Raw genomic sequence first — 18,925 nt, forward strand, 5'->3', positions numbered from 1 at the left:
CCTTCCTAAGTGCAGTTTTGTAGATGGCAAACTGAGAGTCAGAGAGGCCAGGTCACATGACTAGCATGTCACAGAGCTGAATCCAGAAACCTGGCTCCTGTTCTATTACCTGGTAAACTGCCTGTGATGTAAACCACAAACACAAAGACTTCAGAACTAAAAGTCTCCAGGCTCTGAAACTACGATGTAGCAAGCTCCACCACACCCAGATTCCTGTCTCAGGCAAAGATGGACTCGGTCATTGACAGTTTTGGTATCTTCTGCCTGGCTGCCCCAGCTCCAGTGCTCTTCTGAAAATTGGTATCTGAATCCTAGTCCCTCTCCTGCTCTCTGTAAGGCTGCCTAGACTTTTTCAATACCTACATTTTTATTTCTAGAGTTCCTTTTCTTTTTCAATTAAACTTTTTGTTTTGTATTGGAGTACAGCTGATTAACAATGTAATCGTTTCAGGTAGACAGCAAAGGGACTCAGCCATACATCTTTTTTTTTTTAATTTTTTGTTGCACTGGGTCTTCGTTGCTGCAAGCAGGCTTTCTCTAGTAGCGGTGAGTGGGGCTACTCTTCATGCGGGTGTGTAGGCTTCTCATTGCAGTGGCTTCTCTTGTTGCAGAGCACAGAGCTCTAGGGTGCATGGGCTTAGTTGCTCTGTGGCATGGGGAATCTTTCTGGACCAGGGATCGAATCTGTGTCCCCTGCATTTTCAGGGGGATTCTCAACCACCTTAACCACAAAGGAAGTCCTAGAATTCCTTTTATTAATACTCCAGTTCTTCATAATGTCCTATGTTTATTGTTGAGACTCTGTTCTTTCTTGTCTCTGAAACTTTAAAACTTACTTTTTCCCTCGTGGCTCAGACATTAAGAATCTGCCTGCAATGCAGGAGACCCGAGTTTGATCCCTGAGTTGGGAAGATCCCCTGGAGTAGGAAATAGCAACCCACTCCAGTATTCTTGCCTAGAGAATTCCATGGACAGTGGAGCCTGGCAGGCTATAGTCCATGGGGTCGTGGTGTCGGGCACTACTAAGCAACTAACACTTTGATTTTAGCTGTTTTAATATACCTTCCTCATAGGATGATGTATCAGGCATAGTTCTAATATTAATAAATGCTTTACAAGTAGCATCTCGTTTTATCTTTATGACAATCCTATGAGGAAGGTAAACTAAAGTTATTATTGCCTTAAAGCCGAGAAGACTGAGGCACAGAGAAATTAAATACTTTAATTGCTAACTGACTTTAAGTAACTTACTCAAAATCACTGACCCTCAGTGTTCCCAGTTATAAAGTAGGATTAGGGAGGAGGTGATTACTGTCATCTGTACATGGCGATGTCACCATGGAAGCATTCTTCCTGTTTCTCCTGCAGGAGTCCTCTGAGTTCCCTGGGCCCCACTCACATCTCCTGGGGCCAGCTTGATTTGGCTTCTGCCACAGTTTTACAGGCTACACAGGTTTCCTATCATTTTATTCAGAGCAAGCTTTTACCCTAGAGGTTTGGTCTGAATCCAAACCCATACTCCGATGGCTCCGGGAATTCTGATGACTTTTTCCAAGCTGTATCCCAAGGTTTGTGGATGGATTTTTTCCCCCCTCTGTCTTCTGTGCCCAAGACATACAGTCTTTTCTCAGCTCCCAGCTTTGTGCAGGGGGCTTAGTTTCAGCTCACTGCTCTTCCTGAAACTGCAAACTTGACCGCTGTCCCCAGGTGGTCATTAAAACTCCAATCTTAGGGACCCTAGCATTCCAATGGGCTTCTGTTTCACTGCTGTGACTTTGATTTCCTTCTTGATTTCTAGCACTGGGAAAATTCTGTCCTGCATTTGAGCTCAGGTATGTACTAAGAGAAAGAAAAGAAAGAAAGTGATACTTCCTGTTATATTTGCATAGTGTATATTTGGAGTGTGGGGGTTGGGAAATGAACCTTCAGCATTTCCTTGGGCTTCCATCTTGGGACACAGTCCATGTGGCAAAAAATAAAATAAAATTCCCACATCTAGCTCAAGATTCACCCTCTCCCTAACTTATCCTTCAACTAATATAAACTTTCCATATTGCCATAGTCCCCAGCATTCTCTATTGCCTCTCACCCAGCATGCTTCATTCATGTAGGTTTCCTGTCTATGCCTGAAGCATGTAAATTTGTGACTCCTGGTGAAAACATCCTTCTTCCTTGAGGGTGAATTCAGGTCTTGGTCTTCTCTGTGCCTCTGATACCCAATCAGAGGATGGCAAAGATGAAGAAATGAGTGGGAAAGGAGGAGTGAGTGAAGGACTCTGGCAAGTCCTGAGATTTGGGGGACAAAAATAGGAGTCTTGTGAGCTCGGTTACCTGGGGAATGCTTGGGGGAAGAAAGGAACCAAGGTGTGCCAACTCCAGCCCAGTGCTCTGGAATCAGACTACCTAGGTTTGATCCCAGACCCACTCTATTCTGACTGTGTGACTCAAGCTCTCTGGGCTGCAGCTTCCTGGTCTGTAAAATACCCATCGTAATGATAGCTACATTAATGAGCCTTAAGTGAAATATGAAGCATGTGACGGTGGCACAGTAGTCACTCGAACATTGGCTATCTTTACTATTATTTTTAAAATATGTATTTACTAATTTGGCTGTGCTGAGCCTTAGCTGTGGCACACGGGATCTTTGATCTTTGTTGCACCATGAGGAATCTTAGTTGGGGAACTTGGGGGTCTAGTTCTCTGACCAGGGATTGAAACCCGGCCCCCTGCATAGGGAGCATGGCGTCCTAACGACTGGATCACTAGGGAAGTCCTAGCTATTATAATTATTTGGCATTTATTAAGGGCCTCTGTGTCCCAAGAGCCAGAGGCCACCCAGAACATTTGGGTCAGGACTTCCTCCAGCGTAGGGACCTGCTCAGAAGACAGCCACGCTCCAGAGTTTCCCAACTTCCCACCCCATCATCTGTTTCTTTGGCAGGTGCTGGACCACTTATATCTCGTGAACAGGATTTAGGGAGACAGGCTTGAGGGAAATTTCAGGCCCTCAGAGTCACCCCTAGTTTGCAGGAGCCTCTCAGGTAGGGAGGGGCTTCCCAGGTGACACAGTAATAAAGAATCCGCCTGCCAATGCAGGAGACACAAGAGACGTGGGTTCAGTCCCTGGGTTGGGAAGATCCTCTGGAGGAGAAAATGGCAACTTGCTCCAGTATTCTTGCCTGGGAAATCCCATGGACAGAGGAGCCTGGCGGGCTACAGTCCATGGGGTCGCAGAGTTGGACACGACAGAGGCTGAGCATGCTCAGGTAGGGACCAAGGTGGCAGAAAGACTTTTGGTGCAGTCTCTATTCCAGCTTTGCTGCAAAAAGATGATTTCCTGGGAGTGGGAAGTCCTTGGAGTCCACACTGCCAGAGCCAGAGTCTTTGTCCCTTGGGAAACAGCCCCACCTGCTGGGCCTGTGTGACTTCAGTCTTGACTTTGGCTGAGTCTATTTGGAGGACTTCAGATGTTGGGCTAACTTGAGGTTTATGTGTAGTGGATATCAGTGTGGTAGAAGAGGGGGATGGGATAGGATGTGGGTGGATGTCAAGATGCTGTATTGGATGGGTGTGTGAAGCACAAGCCACGTGAACCCTATGTGTGTGAGAGACAGGTGGTATTGGCTGTATGCTGGGTGGGCGTTCTGTGTGAAATATGGTGTGGCATGTATAGTGTGAGGTGTCAGGGGTGTGAAAATTAATAAAGGGAACCCTCACTAAAATGCTTCCCTCGTGGCTCAGAGGGTAAAGCGTCTGCCTGCAATGCAGGAGACCCAGGTTTGATCCCTGGGTCGGGAAGATCCCCTGGAGAAGGAAATGGCAACCCACTCCAGTATTCTTGCCTGGAGAATCCCATGGACAGAGGAGCCTGGTGGGCTACAGTCCACGGGGTCGCAAAGAGTCGGGCACGACTAAGCGACTTCACTTTCTCCAAAATGCAATTGAAGGGGATGCTTTCATCAATTACAGGGACCGTTGTCAGTTGAAGACACTCATCATCAATTACAGGAAGAACTGTTAGTTACAGACCCTAATGGAAGAACCATGGACCAGGAAGAATCATCAGTTACAGGTCCCAAGAGGAAAAGATGGACATTTCATCTCCTAGAAAAACCATTACCCTAGCAACTCGAACAGTGAGAAACCATCATTACCCTGAACTCTTACTTTTCTCCAGTGGACATTCCTTCAAAACAACCCCTCCCAATATCTTCCCTTTTTTTCCTATACAGTAACCTTCTCTGTTTGTTGGCCTTGCCTATGGCTTTTGGTATAACTTCCTTGTTCTCTGCTATTCCTGAATAAATCTATTCTTGCTGGTAAAAATAACTGACTTTGGTTTTGTTTGTCTTTTTGGCTGTGCCACTCCCCTTGAGGGATCTCTAACCAGGGATTGAACCCCGGCCCTTGGCAGTGAAAGCGAGAAGTCCTAACCACTGGACTACCAGGGAATTCTCTACAATAACTGACTTTTATTTAGGTCAACAAGTGTCATGATAGGAGGTGTGACGTGGGAGGGGGTGTGTCTGTGCTATGTGTGTTGGGGTGCATCTGGTACAGGAGTTGTGAATACTGTAGTGTGTGGAGGGTAGGTAACCTCTGAGGGACGCAATGTCATTGCTGGGTTGGTTGGGAAAATATAATGAAAAAACAAAACCTTCCAACCCAGAAAACCTCTCTACAGAGGTGGCAGAGACAGAAAACCATTTTATTATTAAATAAGCGTTAAACAGAATGTGATGCATGTCACAGGCAGTCCCCTAAGAGACTGATTGCAAAAGCCGAAAGAAATCTCACACTTTCGTATAAGCCAAGCAGGTATAACCCATTATCCTCTTTTCAAGATAAATATTCAAAACCATATCCTGTTTCCAATGACTAGACCTCAAGAAGGGGACTTGACTTCACCTTTAAGACATACGTAGTAGATCACCCTTTCTCATGGCGATTGGCTTTTATCCAAGGGTGAAACAAGCTTCTAGCATCTTTCAGATGGTAGGTGGTTTTGTATATTGCAGGAGAACTTCTACAAGTTAGGCCGTTAGTCTCCCGTTGGAGCTGGAGCTATTTCCCCTGACACTTGGCTTTCAAAAAGATGGCTCCAGAACTTATTTACAGAACAGAAACAGACTCACAGAAGAAAAAACAAGTTCATGGTTACCAAAGGGGAAAGGGTGCGGGGTGGGTTGGGATCAATTAGGAGTTTGGGATTAGCAGAAGCAATTACTATATATAAAATAAATAAACAACAAAGTCCTATTGTATAGCACAGAGGACTACAATCACTATCTTGTAATAAAGTATAATGGAAAAGAATTTGAAAAAGAAAATATATATAAAACTGAATCAAGGACTTCCCTCGTGGCACAGTGGATGAGTCTGCCTGCGTTAGCAGGGGACATGAGTTTGATTCCTGGTCTGGGAGGATTCCACATGCCACGGAACAATTAAGCCTGTGCACCACAAATACTGATCCCATGAAACCCATGCCTAGAGTCTGTGCTCTACAAGAGAAGTCATCCCAGTGAGAAGTCTGGGCACCACAAATGAAGAGTAGCTGCCAGCTCCGCCCCTCCCCGCACTGCAACTAAAGAAAGCCCGCACAAAGCAAGGAAGACCCAGTCCAACCAAAAATAAATAAAATGTTGATGTAAAAAAAGCTAACCTTAAAAAAAAAAAAACACACAAAACTGAATCACCGTGTTGTACACCAAAAACTAACACAATGTTTTAAATCAACTCTACTTCAATTAAAACACACACACACACACACACACAGATTTACAAATTCTGAAAAGATGCAAGAAAGAAATTCTGAAAGAGTGAAGAAGTCATGATCCTTATTTTCAACATGGAGAATTAAACCTCTTATTTTTCATTTGTGTTTGCCGTTCCAGGTTTTTTGCGAGGCGGGTGTTCTTAGGTGTATATCGAGGGACAGTGTTGCAAGAGTGCATGTTGTGTTGATATGGCCCGTGTAGTGTCTTGTCGGGACGTCCTGTGTGAGGAACGCTGTAGGAGGGAATTCGGAGAGTTGTATGGTGTTGAAGTGTGGCTCCGGGTGTGTGTTGCGTGGATTCTGTACATGAGGAGGGGCGTATGCGAGGTTCGGCGTGTAGTGTAATTACTGAGCCCACCCCGCAGTTGGGGGAAAGGAGAAAGCGGATACTCATGAGATCCGCGGTGTCTAAAAGCTATTGTCAGCCCGATTTCCTCTACACTAGCCTGAGGGTTTGCGGACTATAATTCCCAGGATGCCTCACTCCTCCACCAACCAGGAAAAAGACTCCATTCAGTGGGCGGGCCTTGTAGAAGGCCGGTCAGGCCAATGGGTGAGCCGGACCGAATCGAAACCTACGACGATTGTGCCGAGGTTGATTGGAATATTTGGCGCCTTGGTTTCAGTGGTGAATGCGTGATGGGCGGATGCAGCGACCAATGAAAAGGCGGAGAGGTGGAGCCAGAGGGCGTGGGCGGAGAGAGGTGTTGACTAGCAGGCGGTTCGCCCAATGAAGGGCGGAATCCGCTGGAGGGGGCCGGGCGAGTTGACCAGAAGCTGGCGACTGTAGACAGCCGGTGTGTGCCATGGCGGAGCCGCTGAGGAGACCGGGCCGTCCCAGAGGCGGCGGCGGCGGCCGAAGGGCTCGGGGATCCCAGGGCGGCCGGAGCCGATGTCCTGGCGCCCAGCGATCCCCAGCTCGACGCACCTTGGACTCGGTGCTCGTGGACTTGGTCAGCGACAGCGATGAGGAGGTCTTGGAGGTCGCAACTGCGCGCGACGCCGCGGCCGAGGTCCCACTCCCTGAATCCCCCGTGCCGGCAGCGTCCCGGGACGACAGAGACAGTGACAGCGAAGGGGCGGACGCAGAGCCGGGTGGAGCCCCTCGGGTCTTGGTCAGGCGGCGGCGGCGGCTGCTGCTGGATCCTGGGGAGGCACCGGCGGTTCCAGTGTACTCCGAGAAGGTGCAGCCGGGTTCCCGGGAGGGTTAGCGCGGAGGGACTGGGTTTAGGAGTGCTGAGGTAGAGTTCTAGGGTTGGTCTTGGGAGACGAAATGGAAGCAGGGCCTAGGGTACTTGAGGCAGAAAGATGCAAATTGGGGAGGCTGAAGGGGTTTGGAGTGTGCTTGGAGTTTGGGATTCCCAGGAGCTGGAGTGTCGCGGGGGGCGGGGGGGCGTATAGGGAGCCTAAGGGGTTGGGATCCCTGATGGTTAAGGGAAGAGCTGGAGGACCTAGGGCTGGGATTTGGGGCATGTTGGGTTTCTCGAGGCTAAAGATTCAGGAAGATGGGGACGGGGGTCCATGGAAATTCAGAGAGGACTGGGGTCCCCACATGGTATGGTGAGCGAGGGGCCTGAAATTGCCAAGGATCCTAAGACAGCAGGATGGCTAGCTCCTTCCTAAGAAAGGAGAATGAAACTTGCATCCTTAGAGTGCATTAGGAAAAGGGTGCTCCTCATCAGAGTACTCCTGTATTTTTTAAATTGAAGTGTAGTTGATGTACAATGTTGGATTAATTTCTGCTGTACAGAAATTGACAAAGTGAATGTGGCAAAGTGACTCACATATATGTTCAGTTCAGTTCAGTCGCTCAGTCGTGTCTGACTCTTTGCGACCCCATGGAGAACAGCACACCAGGCCTCCCTGTCCATCACCAACTCCTGGAGTTTACTCAAACTCATGTCCATTGAGTCGATGATGCCATCCAACCGTCTCATCTTCCGTCATCCCCTTCTCCTCCTCCCACCTTCAATCTTTCCCAGCATCAGGGTCTTTTCAAAAGAGTCAGCTCTTTGCATCAGGTGGCCAAAGTATTGGAACTTCAGTTTCAGCTTCAGTCCTTCTAATGAATATTCAGGACTGATTTCCTTTAGGATGGACTGGTTGGATCTCCTTGCAGTCCAAGGGGCTCTCAAGAGTCTTCTCCAACACCACAGTTCAAAAGCATCAATTCTTTAGCCCTCAGCTTTCTTCACAGTCCAACCCTCACATCCATACATGACTACTGGAAAAACCATAGCCTTGACTAGATGGACCTTTGTTGGCAAAGTAATGTCTCTGTTTTTTAATATCCTGTCTAGGTTGGTCATAACTTTCCTTCCAAGGAGTAAGCGTCTTTTAATTTCATGGTTGCAGTCACCATCTGCAGTGATTTTGAAGCCCCCCAAAATAAAGTCTGCCACTGTTTCCCCATCTATTTCCCATTAAGTGATGGGACCAGATGCCATGATCTTTGTTTTCTGAATGTTGAGCTTTAAGCCAACTTTTTCACTCTCCTCTTTCACTTTAATCAAGAGGCTCTTTAGTTCTTCATTTTCTGCCATAAGAGTGGTGTCATCTGCATATCTGAGGTTATGTGTGTATATATATATATACTTTTCCATTATGGTTTACCCTAGGACATTGACACTGTGCTATACAGTAGGGCCTTGTCCGTCCATTCTGTATGTAATATGCATCTACTAACTCCAAACTCCCAGTCCATCTCCCACCCCACCCCCAACTTCCCCCACCTCCCTGCTTGGCAACCACAAGTCTGTTCTCTAAGTTCTGCTTCCGAGATGGGTTCATTTATGTCATAGTTTAGATTCCACATACAAGTAATATCATACGGTAGAGTACTCCAATTTTGGATCCTGGTGAAGCTGAGCTCCTGAGTTCCTCTGGGAGAGTGGTAATATCTACAACCTCGGGGTGGACTTGGGAGCTGGAGGAGGCTGGACGTGAGAGAATTGACCCGAGTTTTCTCTGTAAGTGGAGGGAGCATTTGGTACTGATCTACTTTTTCTTTGCAGGTGAAAAGCAGCCTCCATCTTATCCCAGATAACGTGTCCCTCCTGAAATTATGTCCCCCAGAGGCTGAGGAAGGTAAGGAGGGCTTCTAGGGAGAGGTGTCCACCGCTGGCCTCTCTGAGAAGACTTTCTGGAGTTTACATTCCTGCAGTTAGTTGTTTCCTGAGGCTCAAGAGGAGGACATGAGAGAGGCGACTTCTGCATCCTAGCCAGAAAAACCTCCAGTCCTGAAAGGAGCTGGCTTGTTAACCAGAAGACTCAGAAAGTGTTGTCCAGACACCTTCCCCTAGCTCTAATAAGCATCACAATGTGCTAAAATTTTTTTGGCCACATTGCGTGGCTTGTGGGATCTTAGTTTCCTGAGCAGGAATTGAACCTGGACCCTCAGCAGTGAAAGCACCGGAGTCTTAGCCGCTGGACCACCAGGGAAGTCTCTCATATACAGGTTTCCAGGTGTTATCCCCAGAGACTCTGATTATATAACCTTGGGAGCAGTGGAAGGGAGAAGTGTTGAGAATTTGTAACATCTTTTTACATCTGTGGCAAGTTTCTTGGGAACACTCTGAGCCAGCAGGTTGTTCTCTGAATCTTATCAGGGCTGCCCAGCCTTTGTCCTCCTGCAGTGACGTGATTTTTTGCAAACTGCTCAAGGGCAGTGAATAGAAATCAGTCTACTAGGGAAGAGATCCAGTGAGCAAATGCAGACCTTGGACTAAGACTTTTGTGCCATGAGGGAGTATGGCAGGGTGATGAAGAGCTGATTTAGGAACCAGCTCTCCCCCTTAGTAGCTGTGTGACCTTGTGCAAGTTAATCTTTTAAGGCTTCAATTTCCTCATCAGCCAAATGGGGATAAATAATGGACCTGTGTCAAAGGATTCTGGTGGAAATTAATCAAAGAGAATATATATTAATAGAAAGCCCTCCTCCCTTGGGCTACATATATGGTTTACATATATGGTACTTGGAACTATATATGTATGTGAAAGTCGCTCAGTTGTGTCCTCTTTGCCACCCCATGCCACCCCACTCTTTGCCACTATACAGTCCATGGAATTCTCCAGGCCAGAATATTAGAGTTGGTAGCTGTTCCCTTTTCCAGGGATCTTTCGAACCCAGGTCTCCTGCATTGTAGGTGAATTCTTTACCAGCTGAGCCACCACCAGGGAAGCCCAGTTAAAGAAAATATGTATTAATAAAATGTTTCCCCTCCCACTTTGGGCTGCATATATGGTTTACATATATGGTACCTGGAATAGAGAAGTACCAAGGCACCTCTGTCCTTGCCACTCAAAATGCAGGGCCCAGGGACTTCCCTGGTGGTCCAGTGCTCGGAATTTCACCTTCCAATGCTGGGGGTGCAGGTTGAATCCCTGATCTGGGAGCTAAAATCCCGTATGCCCTACACGGAAAAACCAAAGGGTAAAACAGAAGCGATATTGTATCAGATTCAGTAAAGACTTTAAAAATGGTCCATATAAGAACAATCTTTAAAAACAAAAATGTGGGCCCAGGAGTGTTGGGTATCTCCCAGGAGCTTGTTAGAAATGCAGAGTCTCAGGCCAATGGCAGCTCCTAGGACAGGGTTTCTCACCCTTGGTGCTACTGCATTTGGACTGGATCCTTCTTTGTGTGGGGCTGTCCTGTGCCCTGTAGGGTGTGGAGCAGCAGCCTGTCCTCCACCCAGCAGATGTCGTCATCTCCTGCAACTCCTTCCTCCCTTTGCTGTGACAGCCAAAATTGTCTCCAGACACGGCCACATGTGCTCCGGGAGGCAAAACTGCCTCTGGTTGAGAACCACTGATCTAGGATTTATCATTGTTTTGTATTCACAGTATTTATTTATAAAAATAAATAACGATGGTTAATGATCTGGTGGCAGGCAAACGGAAAAGAGCTTCTATGGTCTAGAATAATACCTGGTTTCCTTTTCTAAGACATTTAAGTGAAGATGAGTGATTTAAAGAAACATATCACGTAATACGGAGATATGGCAAAATAAAACAATGACACTCACATGAATGACATTTGAGAAGCCTGGACTTAGAGGGCCTGTACTTAACCTCTTTACCAAAGACCCTCCCAGCCCCCACCCCAGACACGTCTTCTTTGTGCCCACCAAATTGAGTAGGGGCAGAAAACAAGAGAAATAGGGGGAGAAAAAATCATCCTTTGATAGCATTTGTTTTACTGTATGGTTCATAACATATATAATGGTTTGTACATGTATAGTAAGTGAAAGTGAAGTTGCTCAGTCGTGTCCGACTCTTTGCAACCCGATGAACTGTAGCCTATCAGGCTCCTCCGTCCATGGGATTTTCCAGGCAAGAGTGCTGGAATGGATTGCCATTTCCTTCTCCAGGAGATCTTCCCGACCCAGGAATCCAACTCGGGTCTCCCGCATTGCAGGCAGACGCTTTACCGTCTGAGCCACCAGGGAAGCCCATAGTAACATGTATTAAGTACATACATGTTTCTGGGTTGTGTGCTCAGTGTTTTTGATTTGTGAGGTGCAGGTGATCACAATGAGAAGAGCGCGCGTTAGTTGGGGTGAGCCACTTTCCATGAGTCCACTCTTGCCCCTGTGTCATGCACTAGTGTGATGTGTGGACACTTTCCTAATCTCATCTGTCAGACTCCAGTTCATGCCTCTCTCTAAGGCTCCCCCTTCCTTTTTTTTTGGCCACACACATGTGGGATCTTAGTTCCCTGACCAGGGGTCAAACCCATGTCCCTGCATTGGAAGGCAGAGTCTTAACTGCACCACTGCAGTGTTGCTGGGGAAGCTCTCTAGGCTTTTCTCTTGATTCGTGCCCCCAAACCCTTCCCCAGTGGTCATGTGTGTCCGGGGTCCCCTAATCTCCTCCTTTTTCAGAACCTTCTGAAGCCCCTGCCTTGTCTCTCCTTGGTCTCCCACTGCCTTCTCTTGGCTAACCCTTTCCACTTCCTCCTCCCCTGTCCCCAGAGGCAGATGTGGAAGATGCCAGCAGTCCTCATACAGTGGATTTTCCATGTCCCAGTTCCCCCTGGAAGAAGAAGCTGAGGAGTAAGGATGGAGAAGAGAAGAAAAAGATGTTACTGTGAGTGAGGCAAGAGCACTGGGGCCACAGGAGCAGAACGGGAATCGGAAGGGTGGGCTGAGGCAGGCAGGACCCTTGGGTGGCTCCTGGAAGGGTAAGAAGTTTCCCAGAAGGCAGCCTGAGGCTTGGATGAGGAATGAAACTCTTGGGAGAAGCACTGAGTCCCACTGGAGGATGACAGCAGATTCTCTAGACTGGCCAGGAAGTGGAGGGGCTCCATTTTGTGTCTAAGAAGGTAGTGATGTGGAGCTGAAGGGTGTGGCTCTGGAGACTGCCCTGTGCTTCAGACCCTGTCTTTGGGCCATCCTCTCTCTCTGTTTTGGCTGCAAGGGGTCTTCGTTGCAGTGTACACGCTTCTCTAGTTGTGGCATAAGGGCCTAGTTGCATGTGGGATCGTAGTTCCCCAACCAGGGATCGAACTTGCGTCCCCTGTATTAGAAGGCAGATTTTTAACCACTGGGCCACCAGGGACTCCCTGGCCATCCTCTTTGTGCTTCAGTTTCCTCTTCTGTAAAATGGAGATAATAGTGATACTTGGGTTAGAATTTTAGGGTTAATGAAGAGTTAAAACCCTTAGCATGCAGTGTTTGGTGTCATTTGGATTTTATCAGATATTCACCTGGAAACCAACTTATCTTAAAAGTGAGGCATTCTCCCTCATATTTGGGCCATATAAGTATAAAAATCGTGACTCAGGTTTTCCCTGCCTTCCCCACCCTCACCCCCTCCCCACCCCAGTCTTCCAGTAAGATGGATGTCACCAGAAGTGCTCCCACTTGATCCCCGGTCCCCCTCTGGTGCCCAGGGGCCCCTTGGAAGGAGAGGTGTGGGTGGGGCTGGGGTCTCATCTTATTTCTGTCCCTCTCTTCTGTCTGCAGGGCTCAGGACACCTCGCCTTTGCCCTCGCCTCTGCCACGGACCAAAAGCAGGAAGCATACTCAGGCACTCCGGAAGCTAAGGTACCAAGGGCGGGGGTAGCGGGCTGTGCTCTGCTCTGGGCTAGATGGAAGAAGGGGCAGTCGGGAGTGGGCCCACTCTGACTGACGCACAGTCCTTTCTGCACCCCAGGGAGGTGAACAAGCGTCTCCAAGATCTCCGTTCCTGCCTGAGTCCCAGGCAATCCCAGGGCCAAGCCCACTTGAGCCAAGAGGATGAGGTGGTCCTAGTGGAGGGGCCCACTCTCCCAGAGCACCCTCGACTTCTGCCACTCAAAATCCGGTGCCGAGCTGACCTGGTCAGGTTGCCCATCAGAATGGTAAATGCCTGAAGGGTCTGGGAGCAGGGTCCCAGGAGCTGCCTGTGGAGAGACGAGTGTCTTCCTTTGCACATCTTGCTGTCTGAAGCTGCCCAGTGCGCTTTCAGCCCTCGGCACCTTTGCACTCGCTATTCCCTTTGTGTCCAGATCTTTTCTTCCCTCTGCCCTCTCTATCTGGCAAGCTTCCCCCCCATTCTTCAAGGCTCCACTAAAACATCCTAAGAAACTTGGCTTGGTAGGCCCTCCCCAGGGGGCATCCCTCCCTCCTTCCTTCCCTTGAACCCTGTACTTCCCTCCTGTGCTTGTTCTGACTGCCTCGGACACCCGTGGGTCACTTGGTCCTTCCAAGCTCCCCCAGCTTCCTGGTGAAGACTACTATTATAGGGATGACCCTCATTCCAAAAGAACAGAAATGACTACTTATTGAGTAGCAACCGTGCATCAGACAAGCAGCTAAGCCAGAACTTGCCAACTAGCAGCCTCTGACCTTGTCAACAGTGCATCTTCTTTTTTTTTCTGTCCATGCGAGATCTTAGTTCCCCAACCAGGGACTGAACCTGTGCCCTCTGCATTGGGAGCGGGGAATCTTAACCACTGGCCCACCAGGGAAGTCCCATGCATCTTCTTTCGAGCTGTATGGTGATTTTAAAACCAAATAGTTTATTGCCAACCTTTGCAATGGGTGATTGGGGACTGAGGTCCAGATTTCTGGCTTCTCTTAAATAGGAAGATGCAGTACCTGGCCCATATTCCCACCTGGTACCAATTAGCCAGAGCTGCGGAACAGCTGCCCGGGCTTAGATGGGGCATATCCGGTTCTGGTTGGCCACAACCCCCACCAACTCCCTTTTTTCCCTCTTAACTCATGGCTGCTTCGTGTCTGTGTCACTTGCCTGAACCTCTTATTGACATGATTTTATTTTGTGCCTTTCCAGGTAAATATGATGAAACTCACTGCTGAGGAATTCAGCGAGTGGTTAAGGCCAGAAATTGGGGGTGGGGGTGGGGGTGGGGAAGCAAGTCAAGGCGGGAGTGCCTTCTTTACTTTCTGTCCCCCTCCTAGTCGGAGCCCCTTAAGAGTGTGGTGGACCACATGGCCGCCCACCTTGGGGTGTCCCCAAGCAGGATCCTCTTGCTGTTGGGAGAGACAGAGCTGTCCCCTACCGCCACCCCCAGGACCCTAAAGCTCGGCGTGGCTGACATCATTGGTGAGGGGAAGGAGGCCTGAGGAGGCTTTTGCCACAGGGAGGGGTTGTGGGAGAGGCCCAGAGGGGGCCCAGCTTCCAACCCTCACTTAGGCCTGGCTTCCCTATCTTGCCTGCCACAGACTGTGTGGTTCTAGCAAGTTCTCCGGAGGCCGCAGAGACGTCGCCACTGCTCCAACTTCGAGTCCAGGGCAAAGAGAAGCACCAGATGCTGGAAGTCTCGCTTCCTCCCGTGAGTGGGGGAGCCGGCTGGCCATGCCCCTTGCCCTGTTGGGGTCCCTGCCCTCTGCGGTTGATCCTAGAGAGTTTATAAAGTTCAGTGTTCAGGTTCCCTACCCCTTCTTCTGGGAAGCTGGCTCTGGTCTCCTAACTCCTGGTTAAAGCGGAAATCACCCTTGAATAGTGACCAGTAAGACCAATCAAAAGTACAACAGAAGTGACAGTCCCTGTGCTAAGGCTAATTACTTCACATTCAGGATATTGAAATTCACAGCAATCTTGTATGAGAAAGCACCCTCATTTAACAGATACGGAAACCAACATCTGTAGAGGTGGAATAACTTGCTTTATTTGTTTCTGAGAGCTGCTATAACAAACTACTACAACTAGGTGGCTTCAAACAATAGAAATGCGTTCTCTCCCAGTTCTGGAGGCCGCAGGTTTGAAATCAAGCTGTCAGCAGGTTCTTGCTCCCTCGGAGACTCTGGGTCCTTGCTTCCTCCTACCTTCTGCTGGTGGCCAGCAGTCCTTGGCTTGCAGCTGCATCCCACCTCTTTTGTCATAGGACGTTCTCCCTGTGTATCTCTGTGTGTGTCTGTTTTCCCTTCTTACAAGAACACTAGTCCTGTTGCCTTAGTGCACACCAAACCATGACCTCATTTTTTTTTTAAGAGGATTAAAAAAAGTTTTTTTAATGTGTATTTATTGAGCTGCACTGGGTCTCAGTTATTGCAGCATGCAGGATCTTTAGTTGCAACGTGTAGCATCCAGTTCCCTGACCAGGGATTGAACCTGGGCCCCCTGCGGTGGGAGCGTGGAGTCTTAGCAGCTGGACCACAGGGAAGTCCCAGCCTCATCTTATCTTGATCATATCTTCCAAATGAGGTCACATGCACATTTCTTAAGGGTTAGGACCACACGGTATGTTTTTCGGGGGACACAGTCAATCCACTGTCATTCAGTCACTAAGTTGTGTCCCAGTCTTTGGGACCCCATGGACTGCAGCACACCAGGCTTTCCTGACCTTCACTATCTCCCGGAGTTTGCTCAAACCCATGTCCATTGAGTCAGTGATGCCATCCAACCATCTCATCCTCTGTTGCCCCCTTCTCCTCCTGCCCTGAATCTTTCCCAGCATCAGGGTCTTTTCCAGTGAGTTGGCTCTTCTCTTCAGGTGGCCAAAGTATTAGAGCTTCAGCATCAATCCTTCTAATGAATATTCAGGGTTGATTTCCTTTAGGATTGACCTTCTTGCTGTCCAAGAGAATCTCAAACCCATAGCACTTGGCTAAGGTTACACATGTAGTTTAAGGCACCTGGCCCCCACCTTGGGTCATGCTCACTCCAGAGCCTGGCTGGCTTCCTCCTTGTGCTTCACGCCTCCATGTTACATAAGGAGACCGGCTCTGGAGAATGTATCCGATCCAGAGCCAGCATCTCAGCCCTGGGCTCCATGGCCCAGCTCCCTAGAGAAAGGAACCAGCTAGCTGCTGGCTTCTTTGTCCACTTGCGTCCCCCTCTGTGGGCTGCAACTTGACATGTTCCCTTGTCCTCCCTGTCCCAAGCTCTCTGTCCCTACAACTTCTCTGCAGTCTCTCTTTTCAGATTCTCACGTCTGTGTTTTTTTCTTCTCCACCCAGGATTCTCCTCTCAAGACCCTCATGTCCCGCTACGAGGAGGCTATGGGACTCTCCGGCCACAAGCTCTCCTTCTTTTTTGATGGGACGAAGCTTTCAGGCAAGGAGCTGCCGGCTGACCTGGGAATGGAATCTGGGGACCTCATCGAGGTCTGGGGCTGAAACCCCTCCCTGTTTGGAGGCCCAGCCTGGACTTGAGGAGAATGGGCTGCCCCCTTTTGGCCCGTAAGGGCTTGCTAGCTGCAGCTGAGTTAGAACTCGTCTTCAAGCTGAAGCAAAATCCAGAAGTGATCTTTGACTCCCTCTCCTTTGACCCCAGTTTCAAGCCGTTAGCTGCTGCTGCTGGTTTAATTGTGTGATGGTCTTTGCTGCCTTAGGTGGACTGTGGCTCCATCCACAGGGTGTGCTGAATTTTACCACCCTCTGGGACATGGAGAAAGGTATCCCTCACCTTCACCCGTCCACCATCACTCACAGAAATGTCTCGTATATGAAACTTCTCATACTGAAAGAGTGAGTTGAAATTAGTAAGGGTTGGGTAGGGGACTCCAGGCCTCGGAATTCTGCCACATCTGGGACCAGCTGTGGCCTCAAGGTCATCGGGGGATGGAGGTGAAGTTGACTTGAGGCACATACAAGGGTGTGGTTCCTCTGCCCGGCCGGAAACTAAATGATCAACCTCACAAATGCATTAGCTTCACCAGAGGCAAACAGTGGGTTATTATTTTGAAGAGTACAGTAGATTCTCAGGCTTGGGTGTCTTCCACACCCTAGGACCCTTTTGAGCCACCTTCCCGATGCACACATGTTGTTTAAAGCATAATTGAGCACCTTGAACCTTTTGGTTTTGATCTCAGGATCGCAGTCCACACAAGGCTTCTTTGGTTTTATGGCTTTTTCCCTTCACGTCATCCTCTCCTGTAAACATCCATTCAAATGTGTTGATTCCATGTCTTTGAATATGAATGTTTCCTTGAACATCCTGTGCTGAATGTGTGCGTCTACTTTGCCCACATGTAGTATAATGCTGTCGATCTTGTCCTGTTGCTTCTCTCACTCAACATGGGTTGCTTAGGCTACATCAGCTTTATTTCTTTGAGCTGCTCTAAGATACTCTATGGTGGGTGTTAAGTGCATTGTTTTTAGACATTTGCTAAGTGGTAGACACCTGGGTTGCCTGCAACTCCTTGGCCCATATGCACGGCCACGGTGAACATCTTTTCCTATGTCTCCTTCCGTACTTTATGGACAGTTCTCCAGCAGAGTTACCCAGGATGGGATTATGCATCAGACAGATTAATTTCTCTATTGTTTTTTTAGAATGATCTTTGACTCTCCTGCTTAAAGCTTCCTATTTCTGCTCATCCCCACCAGCATTTATTACTGTCCAACTTTCTAACTTTTGCCAGTCTCTTGGTTAGAAAGTGGTGACGTGTTTTAATGTACATTCATCTAGTCACCAGAAATTTGAGGAATTTCATTTTCCTGTCAGCCTTTCTGGTGCCCCTTTCTGTGAATTGCTAATTTATCTTTGTTCCTTTTCTCATGGGGGCTTCGCACCTTTTTTTTTGTTTACTCTCAAAAGTTCCTCGTATATTCCTGGGAAGTTGCAAAAACTCTGAAGATGGCGCTTGTGTTTGTATAACCAGGGGTGTCCTTCACTGAACAGACATTCTTAATTTTAATGTAGGTGAATTAGCTATTTTGTTATATCATTTGTTGCTTTTTTATTTCTTATTTAAAAATAGTTAACAATATTTTGCAGTTTCTTCTATTAGTTTTATTAGCTTTTCTTTCACATCTAGGCCACTAAATATTGGGCTAAAGTCCAGCCAGTACATGCTGGTATGTGTACTGGCTAGCATCTGCCCTGCGTGGTCAAATATTTGTTTTCATTGCTTGATACCAGGCTGAAATGTTGAATATTAAACTATTTAAAATTCACCTTTGTCTGTGAGATCCAAGTTTTGGTTTCACTGTATAATGAGCCAGTTTTCTCAGCGCCATCTACTAATAAAGCCATGAATTTTCCACTGATACGTGGTATGATTTTGGCAAAAGCACATCACTCTCTTTAAAAAGTTTTTTTAATTGCTGTTGGAATGTAGCATTCGTTTGAACTTATAATGTGGGAAATATAGAAAGAAAAATTTTAATATTTAAATAATCCATGATATGGTATAGCTCATTTTTTCAGATATGATATGTCCATTAATAAGTCTGAATACATTAAAATGATAAGTTCAGTATCAACAGAATAAACGGGAATATATTAAACTTGTGTATATTTGAGGATTTCTGTCTCTGCCCCCACCATGTGACCCACCCCCCCACCATGAATCCCGTGGCTGAGACCATCAGTTGTCCCCTCACATCTGTTCTTCAGAATCCCCGGTTTTTAGCAGAGCACAGAGTGTTCAGGGTGAAGACAGTGCCTGCCAGCCTCCATTGTAGCCTAGTGTGGCCAAATGCCAATATGGGAATGGGGTTTGACTTCCAGGATCAGTCCTAAGTGGGCAGCATGTGCCCTTCTCTTTGGCTTTTTTCAAGCTGCTGACTGGAGGTGGAGCATCCCTGTGGACACCCAGTGACCCTGGGGAAGGAAGCCACGCAGGGCAGGACAAGGAGAGGAGGCACCTGGGTCTCAACTTCCATATGGCATCTTACTGACCTCTGGATTTGGCAGGAAGGGGAACGTCCTGTCTTATTTAAATCACTGCTATTGGATGGGAATTCTCTG

The 18,925-nt window shown here is 48.0% G+C and overlaps 1 protein-coding gene across 4 annotated transcripts; it reads left to right on the top strand.

The window, feature by feature from the left end:
• The first annotated feature begins 6,585 nt into the window (after window positions 1-6,585).
• On the top strand, window positions 6,586-18,436 carry NFATC2IP (nuclear factor of activated T cells 2 interacting protein). Of its 4 annotated transcripts, XM_068967841.1 has the most exons (8): window positions 6,586-6,963; window positions 8,794-8,866; window positions 11,755-11,869; window positions 12,748-12,828; window positions 12,938-13,124; window positions 14,188-14,332; window positions 14,452-14,561; window positions 16,189-18,436. In XM_068967841.1, the coding sequence occupies exons 1-8, from the start codon at window positions 6,586-6,588 to the stop codon at window positions 16,345-16,347; spliced, it is 1,248 nt and encodes a 415-aa protein (XP_068823942.1). In that variant the 3' UTR covers window positions 16,348-18,436. The 4 variants fall into 4 exon arrangements, with proteins under 4 accessions (XP_068823942.1, XP_068823943.1, XP_068823944.1 ...); XM_068967842.1 differs by lacking the exon at window positions 12,748-12,828; XM_068967843.1 differs by lacking the exons at window positions 14,188-14,332; window positions 14,452-14,561.
• The last annotated feature ends 489 nt before the right edge of the window (window positions 18,437-18,925 follow it).

This window comes from Capricornis sumatraensis, chromosome 3, assembly GCF_032405125.1.
Source record: "Capricornis sumatraensis isolate serow.1 chromosome 3, serow.2, whole genome shotgun sequence".
NCBI classification, from domain to species: domain Eukaryota; kingdom Metazoa; phylum Chordata; class Mammalia; order Artiodactyla; family Bovidae; genus Capricornis; species Capricornis sumatraensis.